Source organism: Schistocerca nitens, chromosome 1, assembly GCF_023898315.1.
Source record: "Schistocerca nitens isolate TAMUIC-IGC-003100 chromosome 1, iqSchNite1.1, whole genome shotgun sequence".
NCBI lineage: Eukaryota > Metazoa > Arthropoda > Insecta > Orthoptera > Acrididae > Schistocerca > Schistocerca nitens.
Window position 1 is genome coordinate 836879216 of NC_064614.1, and position 23110 is coordinate 836902325.

At 38.6% G+C, this 23110-nt stretch overlaps 2 protein-coding genes across 3 annotated transcripts in view; one reads left to right on the forward strand and one right to left on the reverse strand.

Moving 5' to 3' along the window:
- LOC126208232 (synaptotagmin-14) overlaps window positions 1-23110 on the reverse strand; it is a 586661-nt gene that overhangs the window by 181967 nt on the left and 381584 nt on the right. The window lies entirely within an intron of this gene.
- On the forward strand, window positions 9896-16345 carry LOC126263137 (transcription factor Ken-like). 2 transcript variants are annotated; one of them, XM_049960165.1, is made up of 3 exons: window positions 9896-10460; window positions 12368-13139; window positions 16116-16345. In XM_049960165.1, exons 1-3 carry the CDS (start codon window positions 9974-9976, stop codon window positions 16156-16158), a joined length of 1302 nt encoding a protein of 433 aa, XP_049816122.1. In that variant the 5' UTR covers window positions 9896-9973; the 3' UTR covers window positions 16159-16345. The 2 variants fall into 2 exon arrangements, with proteins under 2 accessions (XP_049816122.1, XP_049816131.1); XM_049960174.1 differs by lacking the exon at window positions 16116-16345 and adding an exon at window positions 15604-15922.

Here is a 23110-nt window from a genome sequence, read left to right on the forward strand (position 1 = left end):
GAGACGAGGTACTGGCGGAATTAAAACTGTGAGGACGGGGCGTGAGTCGTGCTTGGATAACTCAGTTGGTAGAGCACTTGCTAGCGAAAGGCAAAGGTCCTGAGTTCGAGTCTCGGTCTGGCGCACAGTTTTAATCTGCCAGGAAGTTTCAAACCAAACATATTTTGGTATGTACTATACCAGTTTACATCTATCTGGCTCGAACATGTTATGAAAAGAACGATACCAGTTCGAAATTTTTCGAGATATCTAAACAATTATTTCTTGTGTTTCGTCACTATAGGTGTAAAAGTACGCTGTTTGGACTAGCTAGTACACCCGCCATATCTGAGCGCATTTTACTGATAGAACAACGCATTCAACAGAGCTGATACGCACAATTTACTTAAATTGCATCACCACGGTAAGTCACACCAAGAATTGGGAATTTGAGACTGCTCCTCTCACGTCTTCCCTGCCGCTAAAAAACTTCAAAGTATTGGGTTGGTGCGTAAGTTCGTAGTGTTTACCACAGTTTAACAAAAACAACAGATACACACAATGGAGACTTTGATCATCAAAACGGACTTTACAACTTCGGAATGATATCGAAATTTAATGAGATAACATGCAGAATCGGCAGAGGTACCATTTTGTAGGAAACAACCTCAGGTTTCATATTAAAGTGTCAAGTGTAATTTCGGTTCGATTTAACTACCATTTATGATGCGGCAGACATCCCACCGGTAATCAATTTCTTCCCACACTCGTTGTAGCAAATCTGATGTAACTTGTGCAATGGCAGCGTAAATTCAGTTTTTCAGGTCTGCTAAATTTGGAGTAGGGAAGGAAAATATGCACGACCTTCAATGAAACGCCAGAGAAAGAAATCCAGTGCTGTCAAGTCTGAGGAGCGAAGTGGCAATGTGACTGGTCCTTCATGGCCAATCCACTAAGATGAGAAGGGATTATCGAGGAAACTTCGAACTTCCATGAGGAAATAAGGTGGTGTATCGACTTGCTAGTAATAAACCGTCCCGTCTTGGGCATCTTCATCGATCTGTGTAAGTAAAAAGTTTTCAGGCGTATGCAGATACACAATACCAGTGACAGTTTTCTCCACAAAGAAGAAAGAGCAGTACACGTTCAGTTTGATTAGGGCACAGAACACGTTAACTATGCGGCAGTCACGAACGTGATCCAGGGTTGCATTTGAATTTACACCGAACAGTTTTGCACGGTTCGTTTCAAAAATGGTTCAAATGGCTCTGAGCACTATGGGACTCAACTGCTGAGGTCAGTAGTCCCCTAGAACTTAGAACTACTTAAACCTAACGAACCTAAGGACATCACAAACATCCATGCCCGAGGCAAGATTCGAACCTGCGACCGTAGCGGTCTCGCGGTTTCAGACTGCAGCGCCTTTAACCGCACGGCCACTTCGGCCGGCACGGTTCGTTTCATGAAACCAAAACACGCAACGAGTACACTCCTCACCAGCGAAAGTTGCCAGTTTAACTGTGGACTATGCTGGCGCTCATGGTGGTGGGATGAAGTACTGATGCACTAGATGAACGAAACTTGAGGTTGCTTACTACAAAATGACACTTCCACCTATTCTGAAAGTTATCTCAATAAATTTCTATATCATTCGAAAGTTGTAAAGTCCTTTTTGACTCACCCTGTATAATCTCCTTCACTACTTCCCAGAGACTGCTAGCTCTGGGGTAACTGTTCTATTCCACGACTATAGAAATCGAGCGTTTTGAGGCGAAGAACTCATCGAACAATGTTCGAAGCGCATTTTCATCCAGAAAGGAAGTGCCTTAAAGATTCTTCGATAGAGAGCGCTAAAGGTGAGAATCTGAGGCCGCAATATCAAGTGAATAAGGTGTGTGAAGAATGAATTGCCAACCCAACTCCTGTATATTGTTTCTTTTCAGTCTAGCTGAATGCTCGGCGGGCGTTATCGTGGAGTAGCATCACTTCACACAGTCTTCTTGGTCGTTGTTCTTGGAATGTGTCTGCAAGACGTCTCAGTTATCGACAGTAAAAGGCAGCAGTGATGGTATACACCTTGGGGAAGTCATTCGTTGTTCACCACACCATCGTTGTTTCACCAGATGCATAACTTTATCTCTTTTGGATGTGCACATGTCTTTGTACAGGGAGTTGCTGCTTTGTTTGAGCTCAACCATTCCTTTCTTTTCCTTATGTTAGCATAAGGACACCATTTCTTCTCACCAGTAACGATACAGGATAAGAATGGTTGATGTTGTTCATGAGCCAATTGACGATGAGCAAGCAGAGATGGACATATGGCCACAGCCCAGTTGCTATGGTTTTGACTTAGAGCATGTGGTACCATTACACCCGATTTTTGAACCTTCCCCATTACATGCAAATGGTGGAACGATCACAGTTTACCACTTCTGCCAGTTCTCGAGTTCAGTGATGTGGTGCATTATGGAGTAATGCGTTTAAAGATCTTCACCAAACTGCAAAGGTCTTCCTGGATGTGTGGAGTCCCTAATGTCAAAGTGATTCTCCTTAGCGCGAGAATATCCTTTTCTTACCATACTGTGTCCAATCGCATTATCCCCTTACATGGCACAAATGTTTCTGGCTGTCCCTGCTGCTGTCACCCCTCTATTCAACACAGGAATAAGAATATGTCGGAAATGTCCCGATTTCTCCACTTGGCACTCCATTTTCTAGTTTCCATGACACCACTCACTATCTCTAAATCGCAATATGTAAACTCAGATAGCGACAGTACTACAAATGAAAAATATGGATTGTTAAATGAACCCAAAACGACTTTAATACCAACACGCAAAACAAAACCACTATGAGCTTGTACATAAACCTCTTAGTTAAACCATTTTTACGAAAAACGAGTTATTACACATGGTTTCTTGTGTGCGAAATGGAAATCTCACAGTCCCTAAATTTGTTGAGTATGAAGGAGGCCTCATTAAATTGGACATCTGCATGTTACCAGGGGTTTTGGTAAAGAAAATCTAAGATTCCTACATTATTTGGCTAGATACACACCATGCAAACTTTTGCAACACCATGCAAACTTTTGCCCTTGCTTCTGGAGCCTCACATCTTGAAGTTGAGGCGCTACTGCTCCATGGAGATTCAACCTGAATCAAGGATCCGACTGCTAACAAACCACAACGTCTGGCCCCTGCATATAAAAACTACATGCTGATAAAACGTGAGGCACTGTACATTATACATAGCCACAGAAGGATTACATTTTCGTTGTATGGAATGAAATGTCATATTGTTACTAACTATAAATAAAACATTATCGATATCAAAGCCCATGTGCCAGAAAAATCTCAAATTTGATAATGTTAAGAAATACTCCTTAAGAAATATAAATAAGGAAAATAATCTTGAAAACTATATTGTAGAAAGAGAAGGAGAAGTAAATGATGATGGTATAGGAGATATGATATTTCGAGAAGTATGTGACACAACTCTGAAACACACAAGTCGAAAAAAGGCTCTTGGAGTGGATGACATTTCTTTAGAATTATTGAAAGTGTTGGAGAATCAACCACAACAAAACTATTTCATCTGTTATCCAAGGTATATGAACCATCAGTTTAGTGAATCATGGTTCCAAAATACTGACTTGAATTCTACAAGAACATTTTGGGTTCCATAGAAATACCGGGTGACTCCATAATTGTGTTACAAACATTCAAGGATGATGGAGAAGGGTAAATGTATGAATCTGAGGTAAAGAACCCTAGCATGGATATGACTAACTCGAATGGTAAGAGCGAAAATCTACTCAAGCACTGCCTTAGCAGTATTCAAACTAAGGGCCTCAACTTCCAAACCCTGATCATAACCTACCGAATTCCCAATAAATACTTCTTAAAACCCTTTGTTAATTTCCCCTGTTGATGGACTAGTAACGGCACAAGTGACTTGATGTCAGAGAGACCAAAAATCTACAGTGCAGCAATAATGATTTCCATGCACCTGCACGAGTTGCACAACCTGCAACATTTATTACAAGTGTTCAAAATTGCGTCCCCCGGCGTCTCCCTCAGTCGTATAAATCTCTGTCATAAGCGATCTAGTAGTTCAACAGTGTTGCAGGCAGTGAGCATTCTTGCCAGGAGATCCTCCCCAGTTTACACAGGTGTCTCATACACAAGACTTTTCATATGACCCTACAAGAAGGAGTCAGTTACGATGAGATCAAATGAATGTGCTGGCCATGAACCAGGACCTCCTTTGCCTATCCACTTTTCAGGGAAGGTCTGGTCCATGTGTTCATAAACCCTCAGTCCAAAGTGAGGTGGGTCTCCATCATGTTCAAACCACATAGGTATATGAATAACAAAGGGGTGTGTTCCAGGAACATGGGTACTTGTCTGTGATAAACATTGTGTACAATGATGCATTTAAGTGGGGAGGAAGAAGAAATGGGCCTAGTACTTAGCCAATGATTAAGCCTGCCACACACATATACTGATAATCTGTATTGATGACTCTCGACAATTGTAGCATACAGATTCTCATCAGCCCAAATATGACTATTGCGCCAAATTTGCATTCCGTCTCTGGTAAAACAGGCTTCATCCATGAAAAGCACATATTCAAGAAAGCAGGGTTCATCTGTAAGGCTCTGCAAGAACCATTGGCTGAAAACGACATTAGATCAGAAGTCAAAGCATGCACTTTCTGTGGGTGGTAGGGGTGCAGCCATGGTTCCATAAATCTCGCCTCACACTGATCTGCGAAACATTCATTTCACTTGCAGCTGATCGACTGCTGATTGTTGGAGACTCATCCACATGAGCAAGCACTGTATTTTTCAATTCGGGAGTCTGCATAGTTCGTCATTCTCCTTGGTTGTTGTACTGTAGTACCAAATGCCTTGTTTCATTTAACTGCTGGAACATTCTTGGAAATGTGATGAATGCTGGATCTGTTGTATGCAGGTATTTAGTTCCATACAACCTTTCCATTTCTCTACTGCTCCCAGTTTCTTGTCCATACAGGAAGATCATATCTGTGACCTATATCACCGTGTACAAGTCTAATTAGATTATGGCTAATTGACGTTAGTACTTTAACTTGTAAACACAGAGTGCAGTGTGCTACAGTACAGACATTGTGCACCAGAATTACACATACCAGTACACGGTATGCCATCTGCATTGCATTAGCTGAGTTATTATCCCAACCTCTACACTTAAGTGCCTGTTGGGACTGCTAGCCTACAATCTTGGCAACAACAGTACCAGTACATGTATTCATCATCAAAACAGTTTTCACCTTTCGAATTGCACTTTTCCTTTCCAGGGTTCCTTACTTCAGACTGATATATTTTCCCTTCTCCATCATCCCTAAGAGTTTGTAACTCCAACACAGAATCAACCAGTATAGTAACACTTGGTGCAATACTAACTCTATGGCTAGACTGAAAAACGACAAACCTACATTTATAGCACTTGTAGATTTAGACAAGGCTTTTGACAATGTTGGCTGGAATACAGGCTTTGAAATTCTGAAGCTAACAGAGTTAAAGTACAGAGAGTGGAAGGTATCAGACTGCAATTATAAGAATTGAAGGTCATGAAACAGGAACAGTAGTTAAAAAAATGCGACATGGATTTATAGCCTACCTTCATTACTATGGTATGGAGTCTGAACATCGAGCAATCAGAAAATTAAATCAAGGAGACATTTGGAAAAGCTAATTAAAGTTCAGGGAGAATAAATAAAAACATTGAGGATTGCTGATGAAATTAAAATTTTGTCAGAAATGGCAAAGAGCTAGGAAGATCAAGTGAACAGAATTGATAATACTTTGAAAAGAGATTGTAAGATTAAGGCAAACAAAAGTAGAACAAGGGTAATTCAATGTAGTCGAATAAAACCAGGCATTGATGAGGGAATTGAAGTAGAAAATTAAACACTAAGACTTTTGCTGTTTGGGCAGCCACATAACTGTTGACGACTGACAAAGACAGGATATAAAATGCAGACTGGCAGTAGCAAGAAAAGCGTTTCTGAAAAACAGAAATTTGTTAACATGACTACAAATTTAAATGCTAGTAAGTGCTATATGAAGGCATTCGCTCGAGTATGGCCTGGTACAGAAATGAAATGCGGATGATAAACAGTTCAGGCATGAAGAAATTTGAAGCTTTTGAAATGTGTTGCTACAGAAGCATATTGAAGATGAGATGTGTAGATCAATAACTAATAAAAAGGCACTTAACTGTACTGGAGAAGAAAGAAGAGATCAGTGGATAGGACACACCTTGAGGCATGAAGACATCATCAATTTTTTAATGGAAATAAGAGTGCAGATAGAAATTGTAGAGACAGACTAAAGCAAGCAGTAAGCAGGTTCATATGGACATTGGTTGCTGTAGTTGCAGAGCAGTTAAAAGACTTGCACTGTATAGACTAGTATAAAGACAGCTGCATCAAGTAAATCATTGAACTGAACACCACGTCAACAACAACTACAATTATAAGGTCCGTATTACGTCAATGTCTCAACATATTATTAAAGGTAACAGAAGTTTTAGCACTGCTCCATTGTGACCATTAGAAGACGCCACAAATGAATGCCTTCATCTGCATTCTATAAGTCCTTATTTACATACCATGGGGATCATTGCACTGAAAGCACCTTCCACATTTCCCATTTGTAGTCTGCTTTGAGTTCTCTACTACAGAAACAACAATGATGCCTACGTAACAATTTTTTGCACTTGGAAGATTCCAACATGCATTTCTATAGACAATGGTCTACAATTTATCTCTCGCCCGTCTTCTGCATTTTGTATGAAGAAAATATAGATCTTTATACAAAGTTTCATCGATAGACCAATGAGAGTGGTATGAGGCTCACGTGAAACTCAAAAACAACAGTGCTGCAATCAACAAGAAGGTCAACCTTTGGAGGCTCCCATTACATTGTTCTTCACATCAGACAAGACAACAGTGAGAAACTATAACGGCATAAATATTTCATGAATGACCCTACATCATTACCTACACCTGTTACAGTCAAGACTTTGAGCACAGGGTCATGCTCTTTATGACCCTGGTGTGTGTGTGTGTGTGTGTGTGTGTGTGTGTGTGTGTGTGCTAACTTGCACAATTGGACAGACTCTGAGGAACGAATCTTCATTTGTGTGGCCATATTGTCCATAAAAGCTTTGTAAACATTGCAGGTATTTTAAAAACTGTCTTTGTAGCTACAAATTACGAGTTTTCTTGTACACTGCGCAAAAAAGAAAAAAAACCATAAGTACACCTGGAAAGATGACATCAATTTTGATCTGATGATAGCATATGCCACCTGGAAGATAGTAATTGTACTGATAATGTTTTCACAGTTCTGGCAGCAGATGCCATAGTTACTTGAGCGCCATCTATGTCTACCATTTATTAAAGGAATGCTCACAGCCAGAACATTCAGTGTGGTGTAAATGTGTCAAGCAAGCAGGCAACCATGCCCCAGGGATGCACTCCTACAGCCATACTGAGTGAGTTTGAATGGATCAGATTGTGGCCTTCCAGGTGGCGGAATGGTCATTTGGAGAGCTGCCACACCAGTTGGATGTGCTGTGTCTGTTGGGCAATGATGCTGGAATCAGTGGTCACGTGAACATTCTCAAACACTTAGATAAGACTCTGGACGTCCACACAGCCCAGACGCCAACCATGATCGTCGTATTGTAAGGGTAGCAATGGTAGATCGTACAGCTAACACAGCATAGATAAGACAGCTTGTGAGCTCAGGCATGTCAACACAAACCTTTGTGAACCGGTTATTAGCAATGGGATTATGGGTTTACTCACCTCTAGCCTGTCTTAGGGCACGGCATCAATATGCACTGTTCTAATGGTGCCATCAGAGGATCACTTGGAAGATAGAATGATGGACCATGGTATTCAGCAATGAAAGCAGATTCTACCTGCAAGCAAAATACGGTCGTTTGCACCTACGACGTGGACCTGGTGACACCTGTCTTGTAGAGTTCATTCATCCAATACACACTGGCCTCACAGCAGGCCTTAAATGGTCTGAGATGCAATAAGTTACAACTCTCATTCACCTGTGGTGTTTATGGAGATTATGTTAACCAGCGCTCAGTACATGCAGAATGTTGTTGGACCCATTCTTTTGCCATTCTTGCAACAGAAAAGTGATGTGTTGTTCCATCAAGATACTGTTAATCCACACTTAGCCTGTGCAACTCTGAGCCCTCTGCAAGACCTACAACAACTTCCCTGGTCAGCACAATCCCCGAATTTGTCACTTATCGCGCACATGTGGGATATGATGAGACAAGAAGTAACTCATACGACTCTTCAACCAATATTTCATGCAGAAATGAGCGAACAGGTCTAGCAGGCATGGCATAAAGTATCCCAGGATATTATACATCATCTATTCAATCGAATGGGTTCCAGAACCAGCGCCTGCAATGTCGCCTGTGGAGGGTATACCATGCACTAAAATGGATTTTTCAGCATGGATCAACACCTGGTACCTCAGAATTGCTTATTCTACTGACCTGTAACAAATTATTTGATGTACTCAATATATACTGTTGCAACAATAAATTGTGAGTGAAATGGAAACCTCTAAAAGGGTGTATTAATAGCTTTCGGCATACAAGTCTGCAAACACTATTTGTCAGCTGTCATATTTATCTCCTCAATAAAATTTCTTGTTGGCCTAGACAGTCGCTCGTTAATGGACGGCAGTTTTCACATACCGTAACTGTAACAATTTTGTGTAACAAATGAGATATCTTCAACTTGTTTCAGAGTATACTGAGATTTTCAATTCCCTGCCTGAAGTTTATCAACTACCTGTTATAAACTTTTGCAACACAATACAAAATTCCATTCTGAATTCGAGATAGGGATACGTAGTCTACTGAAATGTCTGAATACTGTGGTAGTGAACTGTACAGTTTACCCTAAAACCCACTCTTGTTATGAACCACATAGGCCTATTCCATTAGCGAGTAAATGTACTGACAGACAAGTGTAAGAATCCCTATATCCCTGACAATGTTGCAAGGCGTTCCCTTATCAAATTGACAAAATATTCTGACTGCATTCATCTGAAGAATAAATATTTTTATTTTACCTACACTACGGTACCACAGAATATTGTGGCATAGTACAGTACCGAGTTAACAATAATTTTGTTTTTAAGTCTATTGTGTCTCTTTTAATAACAATTTCGTTTGAAAAATTTTTTCTGTGCAACAGAGTGTGCTGATATGAAACTTCCTGGCAGATTAAAACTGTATGCTGGACGGGGAAACCGAACTCGGGACCTATGTGTTTTGCAGGCAAGTGCTCCGCCGACTGAGCTACTCAAGCACAACTCATTGTCAGGACCCTTCCTCGTGGCTTCCTTGTGCCACAGTGAGTCGTGCTTGGGTAGCTCAGGCGATAGAGCTCTTGCACGCGAAAGGCAAAGGTCCCGAATTCAAGTCTCGGTCTAGCACAGTGTTATCTGCCAGGAAGTTTCAGCATTTTTCTTGTTTATGGTGGGGTCCGCTGCTCTTGTATTCTCTATTAAAAAATGATAAGCAGCTGCTTTCTTATGTCGATAGCTGCAATCCTTGGTCTTAATTCTCCACAAACATGTGTGACTCCTTTACATTGCATTAAAAAAGAAAGTTACTCATGCGCAGGTCTCCCGCCCTTCAGCTACGATCTGTCTGCGCAGAAGTGTTGTGCGCAGACTATCGTGCAGACAGATCGTTGCATGTTGGCCTGCCTACATGCATGCCGCAGCAAACATGATGTGTAGCCGTCTTCGCAGTGTAACTTCCTTGGCGGCAGCGTTGAGTTTTATCTGCGCCAAAGTGATTATTATAGGTTGCCGGTCGGTGAACGCGGCAAATTGTATTGAAATTAGAAGGCAGGGGGCGAAGCGCTTGGTATTGAAGAGGAGATAACTTCTGCCATGGCTTGGCAATTTTACTGCCCCAGACACTATGGCTTAACCATGAACGCAGTTAATGATTTTGTGCAACAACATTCGTTTGTGGATGTGAAACTTGTATGCAAGAACAAAAAGACTGTGTATTCCCACAAGTTAATACTGGCTTCAGCTAGCCCGTTTCTAAAGGCTGTTATTGAAGAAATGAGCAATTCCGATGATATGGCTACCTTGTTTTTACCTGATTTCGATTATAATATTGTTACTCTGTTGCTGACGTTCCTCTGCGAAGGTATTATGAAACTTACATGGGAAGAACTAGGAGAATTCCGGGAGCTTTGTAATGGGCTAGGTATGAATTTCCCTGGTGCCGACGTAGTAAAGGTATTAAATGAGTCTCATTACTCGCAAACGTCGCAAGCAACTGACATCGCAGCAAACCCAAACGCAAATACAGAACGCGGAATACGTACTTCGTCTTCGCTCGTGTCTTCCAGAGAAGCTTTCCATAGTGAGTATTACTAATAATTCCATAATTACCGAACTGTCCTTTCACGACAGAAAATCAAACTTAGATGTTTTTGTCCATTTAACATTGGAGTGACACACACAATTAGCAATCATTTAAAAATGTGGGCTAGGTACTTAATTTATTAAAAAAAAAAAAAAAAAAAAAAACCACACCGGAGCATAAAATGCTAACATCGCGCGCTGCAACATCTTTATAAAAAGTCACGGACTTCCAATATATTTAGAAAGCGCCGAGGTACTAAATTCTCGTGTATGTGTGCCTGAAGTATTTAACAAATGCTGCATGATTCGGTGATAAATTATAAGTTTGATGTGGATAACACATCGAACACAGTCTCGGTTTTCTACAGAAACACATGTGATTTACATGTTGTATGTGGGGGGGGTGTAGTGAAAAGCACTATAGCGGCGTAAACTCTTTCCTTTTTTCATTTTCAAGGACTCTAGCTCCCCTACAACTCAACAACTGCAAATGTTTTTATTCATAGTTTGTGACAGCAATTGTTTTGATCGAGGGACAGTTTTAACGTAAGTACATCCTGTTTTAATCTGTAACAGTACTCAGTCTCTAATGACCTCGTTGTCGACGGGACGTTAAACACTAACCTCCTCCTCCTGTAACAGTACTATAGATAAGTGCACATTCGCTCATGAAGCAGAATGCAACAGAAAGTCTTTCATTTGTCTCAGTGGTCTTTATTTAATGGTAAGAAACTTCGAATGAGTTTCTTGTAATCTGCCAGGTTCATCTGTAGGGATGCATATGGTTTATATAATATTCCAACTGTATTGACTTGCAGTGTGTTGAAACAGCTCCAGAATAAATGCTGTGCACAGATATATGTATGTTTATATTTAAGTGGAATTACTAAACAAAAGTTGCCCTGTCATTCATATATCTTGGCCCAAATGTATAGAAACAAACTTGGGGTCCAGTGATGACATATGGATTCTAGTGCTCTATGTACTTTTTGCTACAGATTGTACTAAATCATCGTACATTTTACTACTCTAAATTTCATTCAGAGGCAGTGAGTGATAAATTATAGTTAATGCACTAGTGAATTACATTATGAGGTCTTCAGTGTTATGTCACATACAAAACAGGAACAAAATGCCCTCTTTTTCACCCTATATTGGCAATACCAGGTTGGTACGAATCACAGATTGGTACTAACTGCAATAGTAAATTTTACAAGGGTCTATTAATCTAGAGTTATGGACCAAGCAACACAAATATTAAAAATTGGGGGAGTAACTATTTTATTCCTATATAAATCAATTAAACAGAGTTGAATTTAAGCTTTATAGGGCTTGTAGATAGAACATTGAATCCAAGGAAAAAACTATACACCTGTACATTGCCAGACTGACTTTATTGGTTTTTATATTGAAAAGGGTGTTCGAAGAAAAAAAATCTTAAAAACATATTTCACTGTTGTAATATTTTTCTGTCTCGTAATGTACGATGATTTGGAGAATTCTGCTTGACATACATATTCCTACTCCATTCATAGGTGTTGCTTATAAAATCACAGAGAATAATTTGATACAATGTGTAAGGTTATTTTCACTTTCATAGGTTAACTCTGTCAAGGTTAACATGATTTCTTTTTTCTGGTAATTTTTAATTATTTATTTATGTAGTGATGGACTATATATTTATTTATTATTGTAATATAGTTTAACATGACACAGCAACTGCAAATATTTGATCAACATTAATCTGAAAAAAAAAAAGCATTAGAAAGAAAACATATGGATAATCTTTCCTCTCTGTGTGTAGGTTTGTATTGCACAGTCTCGTTAGTAACATTGTTTCACTTTCTTAATTTTGACTCTGTGCTACTGCTTGAGAGACTGTTAAGTGAAATCTGTATGTTCCAGCACCAGCGAAGGTACCTGATACAAGCAGTGCCTTCGCATCCATAGTACCAAAGATAGAAGACTGTGAAGACTGTCAAAATATTCAACTGACGCAGCCTGTACCTAGGAATGATAGTCAAAACACAGTGCAGAATCTGGATGTTAGGAATATACAGCATAGTCTTACTGACAGTGATTATTCTCAAACAGAGGAACATACACAGATGAGTTTGGAGACTAGTGAAAGTGTTATGTATTCTAATGCCACAAGTAGTGGTGGCTCTTGGAGAAAAGTGATGTGCTCACACAGTGATACTCATACAGATTTAAATGTGTGCCATGCTAAAAGTTCAATGCAAAAATCATCACAAAGTAATGAAACATCTCGCATGCATTCCTTGCCTTCTGTGCCAATGTCTGTTGAACAAGATAATTTTCATAGCAGCAACTCTCACTTTGCTCATCAAAAATCAAGTACTCACCAAATTGTGAAACAGTCAAAAGCCACAGAACAAAGTGCATATCACCAAATAAAGAAACAGTCAAAAGCAAAAACGAAAAAACTCCATAGTGATGCAGGTGTACAAAAGACGCATTTAACACAGATTTTGAATTCATGTTCTGTTCACAAGAAGCTGCCAGAACTACCAGGTGCCACTTCTCATAAAATAAAACTATCACCACATGTGAAAAGTAGCAGTAGACCGAGTAACTCAAAAGGCCATAGTAAAACACAATCTGTTCAAAAATATGTACGTTCAAAGAAGAGAAAAAATAGTGAGGGATCTGGGAGGTAAGTTTTATTCAGGAGCGGATATGCACGAAAGTGTTACCTGTAACGTCCACAAAGTGAATTTTGTTAATCATGTTTTATCTCAATATTCATTGATAATTTCTTACCATTAGACATTAGCATTTTTACTTTCTACGACATTTTGGCCATGTAATAAAGCATGCACTCATTCAGTCAACCATTCTTTTGGTTTGCGATGTACTGGATTTTTAATGCTAAAACTTATTTTATGTTGGTAATTATTCTTATCGATAGCCTCTTAATTATACTGGGATTGCAACTACAGGAATGTCGCATTGGGGGCATACAGAGCACCTAACGATGGGTGTGTGTTTCGTGGCCAAAATTTCCTGTGTGTACACTGTTATATCATTACTCGAGGTAGCCAGCTGTCTAAAATAAAGCATAGGGCACAAATACATTGCCCATTTCCATTTTGAAAAATCACATTTCCCTGAGCCTTTGCAGTGAATCAGATCTGATTTCCTTACTACTAGTTTTATGTGGTTATTCCACTCTTGCTGGGTATACTAGTTGTTGACTCCAAGAAGGCTCGGTGGAGGGTCAGACACAGAGTATATTTATAGCTGTTTTGAGATACCCACTGCTTTATTAGTGAGCTAACTGACTCTGCCTTTGTTAACAGATCACACTGTACTGTGTGTGGCTAAATACTTGAAAATGAAACTATATTATTAAAATTTAACACTGACAAGGGGATATCCTCTGTATGTGGCTGTAATCACAGGGCAAAGTTAACATGGAAACAGTTACGTTGCAATGTCAATGTGCTAGCACGCAGTATTGAAATTTAACAACTGGAAACAAGTGAATATTGATCTGAAGTCACAGACACAATCTTGTGCCTTCTATTGAAATGGTTACGCCTATCAGCCACCCCCACCTCCTCATCGAGTCATTTTAGAGTGAACAGTCAATATTGTGTTAAATTTTTTGTGGCTCTTACAGCTTCCAATATTCTCCTGTCATGTAACTGAACAGTAATGTGTCTGTCTGTCTATTTATGTTCAGCTTATTGCTTTTATTTATATAAACTTTAACTGCCAGTCCTTACAGTGTTTATCCTTTACAAGTTCACCTGCATTATGCTGTTTTTCTAACGTTGCAACATTCCTATACGCAAAAGAATTTTGGATACTGACAATGAAAGGAAACACTGGCTTTTTCCTTGTGCCCATAACTATGAAGTACATAATTTTCACCATTTTTGTGCCACCTGAGTATTAAATAGACAGTCTCTCGGTTATTTATGAAATATGTATTGTGTGAGTATTTTCACATGTGAGATGTTTGATGGAGAAATCAAGTACTAACTAATGGATATTACCCATCCCTATACAATGTAGCCACCTTCGCCATAGTCTTATCTTTTAGAGTCTAATGATTTTTTCCCCTTTTTTTTAAAAGAGAAGTTGGCTGTCAACTTTTCATGTAATTTATTTTCATCAGGTCTTTTTTTACCATTCATGTTTTCATCTCTTATTGTTATTTTATTGTAGGCGTTGTTGTTGTGTGTGTGTGTGTGTGTGTGTGTGTGTGTGTGTTTTAACCTTATTTGGCATGTGATCCCTGTTCATTATAAGAAAATACCACAATTTATTTTTGTGAAAAATTATTTGGCACAAGACTCGTAAATAAATATCAAAATATGTCCATAGGGAGACTTCATGTAGACCCTGTAACATAATGAGTCTGTAAAAATTGGGGAAACATACAAAAGTGGATTTACATGTTATTAATTTTCAGGGGACAAAGGGAAATTTTATTAAGTGTTGGTAAGAGTGAGCTTTGTGTTTTATTCAAACATACAGATGTTTACTGGCAAATATTTTAAGTGACTGTAGTCATATATCTTGTAGCAAAGCAAGAAAGGTCTCTTGCAATGACAAAATATTTGTATTAAAAACTGAATTCTGCAAATTATAACCAGAGTTGAGGGCAGTTCCAGTATTTTTTTAAGTGTTAATTAGTGGCCACATTAATTTAAATTTGATAACGTAAACATTACTGATTTGCCAGTGACAATGGAACACTCACATTAAGATTCATGAGTAGTTTAAAGTGTCTCAGATGAGTACATTCTGCATATGTAGCAGCAGAATTTTAGGATGAATGTTATACTTGTTTCTGATAGAGGATTATGTAAATTTGGATAGAAGTTTCTGCTCTTTGTGGATAAGGGAACAGGGCTCTTCACTAGATGAGAGGCTCTGAACTCAGAGGACAGTTTGTTAATGAATAAATTGCAGTTATTGCAAAAGTTATTACTGCGTGTTTTACTTATCCTTCGATCCTCGGAAATTTTAAAATAGTTTTTTTTCTCATTGACGGTATGGTTGTTCATAATACTTTTAGCAGAATATTTTTCCCCTTGTATTAAAATGTGGAGAGTATACTCATATACACCAAGCTGTTTGATGTATTACATTTAATTTCCTTACAGTGCCCCAGAGTAGGTGGAATAAATTGTAAAAAAACTCGAGTTGATGACAATTTGTGTGAGAAGTGTGACAGTTTGTCTTGTGAAAGTTGTGTTGTATACTGTTGTGAAGAACTTCAAACTATGGGGGAGGAGACATTGTAAGAGAATAGTGTACATTCAGGTAAGAAAATTTGTCATGAGGTTATAGATTAGGCAACACGAATTAGTTTGGGATGAGGCAACTAATTGGAATTGGACATAAATTTTTTCACTACCTTAAATAAAATGAAATTAAAATTTGTAATTTTTCATGTCAATGGTTCACAACTGAATGCTTATAGATAACAGATATAAGTGGTTCTCCCATACAAAGCTTGTCATTTTATCACACATTTTCTTTTCTTTTTTCGTATTCCATGGATCATTTTTGCTAAAACCCACAATGATGTGTGATGTCAGTAGATTGACAAATAATATACATTTTCTCTGGCTACATGTTTCCATTTACATTACTGATTTTTTTTTGTTTTCAGTCTGCAACAAAATTTGCTAAATGTGCCACACTCACATTCGTAGTTGCTGTATGTACATGAGAGACAACTACTGGAAGATGGAAACTCAACTTTGGAAATATTTTTGACTGACATGTTTAAATGTTAAGACCAGTAGCTGCTGTTCTGGGTCAGTCAAATATTGATTTCCTGATTCCCAGTTTTTTTGACACAAGTGACCTCTGTAAATCACCTATTCTGGTTTTTATGTAATCAGAACAGTAGTTTTTTTTAGTTGTATACCAAAGGTAAACATTTCCAGTCTATTATTTCTATTTCACCTTCATTGCATAAAAATTAATTCTGTCTAAGTTATTTGAAAAAATTTTAAAACAGTATGTTACCTGACAGTCCAAGCACATTTCAAAAACATTTGTACATTTACAATGGAGCAAAAATAGATTGTAGCAAAGGAAATCCAGAATCTAGAACTACATATCCAGAGTCAATAATGGAGTGTTTACATGACCAACCAGATGTGGTATTGGGAAACTGGTTTATGAAATCAGGTTTTGGGAACCTCATGTTGATGTAGTGAGTATCTACTCAAAAAGTCATCAGTGGAGCAGGAGGAGTTGTCAAGTTTCGAATGTTTCGTATATTGCTCCTATTGTTGTTGCAGCTCTGTTGGGCTTATAGTGCTTACACCAACAACACACAGCTCTGTATGTGCTTTGAATGAGTGTAAGATGGGACATATTAGAACATTAGCAAGCCAAGAATTTACCACTGTGAAAATCCGGAACTAATATGTCCACACTCGAAAGATTCAGCATGAGAGCTACTTGTGTTCAGCTAGTAGGTACCTTTATGTGTGTTCTTGGTGCTGGCAGCTTGAATGAGCGAGTCAGCTAGTGTGCTCATTTGTAATATGGTAAACTCATTTTATATCACTGTCATTCAAATTCAGTTGCTTGTACAGTTGCCAATCTTACTGTTACAGACATGGAAGTTTTAAGTGCTGTAAGCTAAATAAGTGTTGTTAGTGATTTAAAACTGGTTGGCATGGTCCCATGGAGTAGTTAGTTTAGCCAGATTATGGAGATCCATAGTTTAAATCCCCATTCACTTAGTGTTGTTAAGAATTTTTTTGCTTCCGTAGATCGCTGTGAATGCATAGGTAGTTTCTTTAACAGGTCTTGAGCATTTGTCCATTTCAGCTGCTCTTGAAGTGAATCTCAACACCTTGTCCCTGATTTGTCATACATTTACTTGTCCTTCTGTATTGACATTTTCCTCATTCCATTTCGAGAAGAGGTATGGAAAAATGATTGTTAGTTTCTCTTTGTGTAAGCTCCTTGTCTAATATTTTCATGGATTCAATTTTCAGAATCATGACAATATATTAAGATGTTGTTGCCAAATTTTACCTCACTCCATTGGTCAAGATCAGATTGATATTGGGTACAATTTTAATCAGAGACCACCCACACCTGTAAGAGGTCTTTGATTGAAACTAACACAATATGTGTAGTTACTAGTGTACTGTTCTGTGCCACCAAGAAATTGTCAGTTCAGTTGCAAACCTGGCTACATACTGTTTTACTAAGTAAATGATTTTTGATGGAATTAATTTCATATTTTTTAAGCCCAAAAGCACCTAATCCTGTCGACCTATGTTCCCCTGTCACCTTTTAGGTTATTGTGTGTAAAGAACCCATTTATTTTTAACATTACATGTGTGTTCAGAATCACAGTTGATTGTCACATATGATGATTGGTTCTCTGTAGGTCATTGTGTTGTTTGTGTTGTGCTCGTAGCACTGGTGTACAGATTTTGCACATTTGGAATAATCATAATTTGCCTCAAATTATAGACATACTATTCATTATTTTTGCAGAGGAAAGCCATGTTTCCTGTAAATGAAATATTAATGATGCTGTTGAAAGTATCTGCTGTAGGAAATATGTTTCTCAGCTTTAAATGTAAGTGTGGAACAAAATAAGGAACCACACTGAAACAGTGTTCAAATCACAATCGGAGAAAGGGGAGGAATATCACCATTGAAGTAATTTTTAAGTGTAGTACTCATATTAGAAGGAAGAACAATAGAAAATGAAGGTATCTTATTTGTATTTTCAGTCTTAGATAAAGGTATTGGTAATATGAGGTGCTATAAGTCCTTCAAAGTACTGCATGGGTCACACATGTCTACAGGCAGGGCACCAGAAATAAAAATAATAATAATAAATCTACATTCTGATATTATTGACATCCACCTGTTGTAGAATCTTAGGACATTTCAGATGTAATGAGATGTATTGAACTAAAGATGTCCTCCATGCCATCCAGCACAGATTCCGAAAACATTGCTATGCAAAACCCGATTTGCACTTTTGTATCGTGGTATCCCGAAAGCTATGGATCAAGGCAATCATCCGACTCATACATTGTTGCTTATTAATGAAAGTATGATCATATAGACTATGAAACAAAATTTGTGACTGGAATGAAGATTTTGTGGCAGGGAGGGCAAATCATTCTCTTTGAGGAGTGTCATTGACAGATGTAGAAATGCAGGCATGACCTGAGGAAGGATGTCCTTGCTTTTCATGTTGTATATTAATGATCCAGCACACAGTGTTAATGGTAAGCTCAGAACTTTAGCAGATGCAGTTATCTGTAATGAAGTACCGTCTGGAGAAAGCTGCACAAATATCTAGTGAAATCTTGGTAGTATTTCAAAGTGATGTGGAGATTTGCTGCTAGCTTTGAATTTTCAGAAATGTAAAATTGTGCACTTAACAAAATGCAGAAATGAAAAGGATGGTTTGCTACTCACCATTTAAATTTCAGTGAGATGTTGAGTGGCAGCATACCAAAAAGACTGCTAAACATGTGGGCTTTTGACCAAAAGGCTTGCTTACACACACACACACACGCACACACACACACACACTCTCTCTCTCTCTCTCTCTCTCTCTCTCTCTCTCTCTCTCTCTCTCTGCCTAATGCATGTATCTGCACCAGGAAGCCTGTGTTAGGTTTCTACCTGGACAGGAGTTACCAGAATGGCCTGTCTCACTCGGTGCTTAATATTTCTTGAATGCATTTAGCAATATTTAATTCTGATGCGTAATATTTGTTATCCTCAGGGTGAACATTATTGGAGATGTAATAATTTGTTTCTGACTTTGAAGCTTCTTTGTGAATTTATGGTTGTTACAGATCTGCAGAGATATAAAGATCTTCCTTTCAATAATTCTTGATCAGATTTTTGTAACACATTCAGAAAATAACTATTGCTTTCAGATTTTTTATACTCTGAAGATCGATCAAATACATCTCTTGCTGACACATAAAGACTGTACATCTAATGATGTAGAGGGCTTTTCAGAATCCGTGGAGAAGTTGTTACTTACTCTGACACTCAATAATTTGTCACTGGCACTCTTTATAAGTATTATGATGCTCTCTTACTCAGTGGAACCACATTATCTTATCATTCTCTTTGTAGAATAAATAACTAGAAAAAAGTGACATCACAAAAGAGAAAAGTACTAAATACAACTTAGAGGTCACAACAGTGAAAAACTAGTGAATTTTGGGGGAAATTCCCTTGCAAACCTAAAAACATGTCACCATCACTCAGATAACCAATGGCTGCCATGTCTGTACTCGACACTAGTGCTCAGGGGTTGGCAAGGAGGCCTAAATTACATTGTCAATACCATTGAAGGAAAATTCAGAGGCAGCACCTGGGGAGTGGCGGAGCAAGACAAATTAACTTGTTCGGCAATCAAAGGATTAACTTGTATGACAAATGAGTTACATGGAAAGTATCCACAAAATTACAGTACAGGAATAGATCTGCAAGTAGGGAAAGTAACAAATCTAAGATTTGAGTTTTATGGTCATTCTGGCTGAAGAAATTAAAACTTATGAGCATAGAGAAATGCAGTGGATGGCACACTTAGCCCTTAGTTTCAATCAACAATTAGCAGAGCAAATTCTAGCCATGACTGGTTGAAAAGAGAATAGAGACTCGACAAAAAATAATAGTGATGATGACTCAGTTGTAGACATACTGGTGACATTATCTGCTGCATAGCTGGAGATGCTCAAAACTGATATCAGACGTGGACTGGCACAAGAAAATTATACTATCTTCAACAAAAGCCCTGCCGTCTGAAAGTGTGTTTCTTAAGCACAGAATTTCATAGAAAAGGAATGTGGATTGTGGGGAAAAGAAGGCAGTCAATGGTATTCAATTGGAATTTGGTTTTACAGAATTTTGTAAATATTTCAGTGTACAAATACAGAATAAAATTAGTAGAAAAATAGATGATGATACAGGAATATGGAAGGGACGGTATGATAGGACACTAGCTAAGGCCCGGTGTGGATTTAAATGTTCTCTGAAGGGAAGAACAGTCATCTTTCTTTAATCTTTATTGGCACTTGTTTCTTTTGATTAATGCATACTTTTTACGAGTGCATTCCCTAATAATAGGGTTTGATTTAGTCTGACAGTTGAACTAATGCACAAGTTATGATAGTGTTGACTAACAGTACTCGAGAAACTATAATTGTATGAAATCTTATGACTGAGCATTCTCTAACATATCTATGTACAAAATTAATACATTGTTCCATTCTCGCTTGGCAGAAATGTAAGGTATATCACTGAAGACGCAATGCAGTGCAGAAAGTCCACTGTTTTTATTTTCAGTTGTAACACTTAATTCTGTAGGTGCTTCACTAGTTACACTTTTTTTAGATTTATGTAGTTTTTCTCTACACTAGACCAGATGTCCTCCCAAAAGTTGTCACACATATTTTCTCCGGCATTTCAGCAGATATTTGCAATATGGTTTCACAATGTATAGCTGCTGTCATCCAAGATAAATAGTGCTAGTCACATCTTTCATGCAATGCCCAGTGTTAGTGGAAAGAGTCAGTTTGTTTTCCACTACAAACAAAATTATTTTTAAAGTGAAATTTTACATGCCCTTTTGATAGAGCGGTCTCAGATTAATATGATGTGATTCTTGTTTTATTGATGTGTATTAACAATGACATTAAAACAGGAAGAAAAACCAGCACACCAGCATCAAATGAGCACCTCTTTAGCTTAGTGACAGCAGTCAGGACAGGCCAGGGCAATGCTATTGCTGCTGGAATACTGGCTCTTCTTCATGTTATTAGATGTCCCTGTTAATACATCTCAATAAAACAAAAATCACACTAGAGTAATTTGGGCCACTCTATTGATTGGTTACATAAAATTCCACTTTAAAAATAATGTTGTTTGTAATGAGAAGCAAACGAATGATTTCCACCAGCCATGGGCATTGCATGGAAGATGTGATGAGCCGTATTTGTTTGGGATGACTCCAGCTACTCACTGCGCCGGCCATGGTGGCTGAGCGGTTCTAGGCGCTTCAGTCTGGAACCGCGTGACTGCTACGGTCGCAGGTTTGAATCCTGCCTCGGGCATGGATGTGTGTGATGTCCTTAGGTTAGTTAAGTTTAAGTAGTTCTAAGTTCTAGGGGACTTATGACCTCAGCTGTTGAGTCCCCATAGTGCTCTGAGCCATTTGAACCATTTTGAGCTACTCATTGCAAATATTTGCCGAAACACCAGAGAAAGTACACCTGATGACTTTTAAGCAGGACACCGTGTATAATTTGGAAATATTATAGAGTTTCATATGTTGCATCACACTAGAGTAAGGAAATACACACAGTGCTGTAATCACCATAATATCTAATGCAGAAGGCTGTAAAGCAGGGTGTTCAAATCACAGATTGCGTGCAGCCCAATAAGTGAGCACCTACCACAAAATCAACAAAAAAGGAAAAAAAATCCATGAAATCCCTGCTGTGAAGCATATGAAATGTATTTATCATCTCGGCTTGCTCTTCATGGTGTGGAGCAAAACAACAGAGGCATGTTTGATGGTAGGAGTATGCTTTGTTAGCTTTACTGCAAATTGGTTTCTTCACACAGAGAATTATGCTCAAATATGTTTTGAGAATGATGAGTTTTATGAGTTCTACATCTACATTTATACTCCGCAAGCCACCCAACGGTGTGTGGCGGAGGGCACTTTACGTGCCACTGTCATTACCTCCCTTTCCTGTTCCAGTCGCGTATGGTTCGCGTGAAGAAAGACTGTCTGAAAGCCTCCGTGCGCGCTCTAATCTCTCTAATTTTACATTCATGATCTCCTCGGGAGGTATAAGTAGGGGGAAGCAATATATTCGATACCTCATCCAGAAACGCACCCTCTCGAAACCTGGCGAGCAAGCTACACCGCGATGCAGAGCGCCTCTCTTGCAGAGTCTTCCACTTGAGTTTATTAAACATCTCCGTAACGCTATCGCGGTTACCAAATAACCCTGTGACGAAACGCGCCACTCTTCTTTGGATCTTCTCTATCTCCTCCGTCAACCCGATCTGGTACGGATCCCACACTGATGAGCAATACTCAAGTATAGGTTGAACGAGTGTTTTGTAAGCCACCTCCTTTGTTGATGGACTACATTTTCTAAGCACTCTCCCAATGAATCTCAACCTGGTACCCGCCTTACCAACAATTAATTTTATATGATCATTCCACTTCAAATCGTTCCACACGCATACTCCCAGATATTTTACAGAAGTAACTGCTAGCAGTGTTTGTTCCGCTATCATATAATCATACAATAAAGGATCCTTCTTTCTATGTATTCGCAATACATTACATTTGTCTATGTTAAGGGACAGTTGCCACTCCCTGCACCAAGTGCCTATCCGCTGCAGATCTTCCTGCATTTCGCTACAATTTCTCTAATGCTGCAACTTCTCTGTATACTACAGCATCATCTGCGAAAAGCCGCATGGAACTTCCGACACTATCTACTAGGTCATTTATATATATTGTGAAAAGCAATGGTCCCATAACACTCCCCTGTGGCACGCCAGAGGTTACTTTAACGTCTGTAGACGTCTCTCCATTGATAACAACATGCTGTGTTCTGTTTGCTAAAA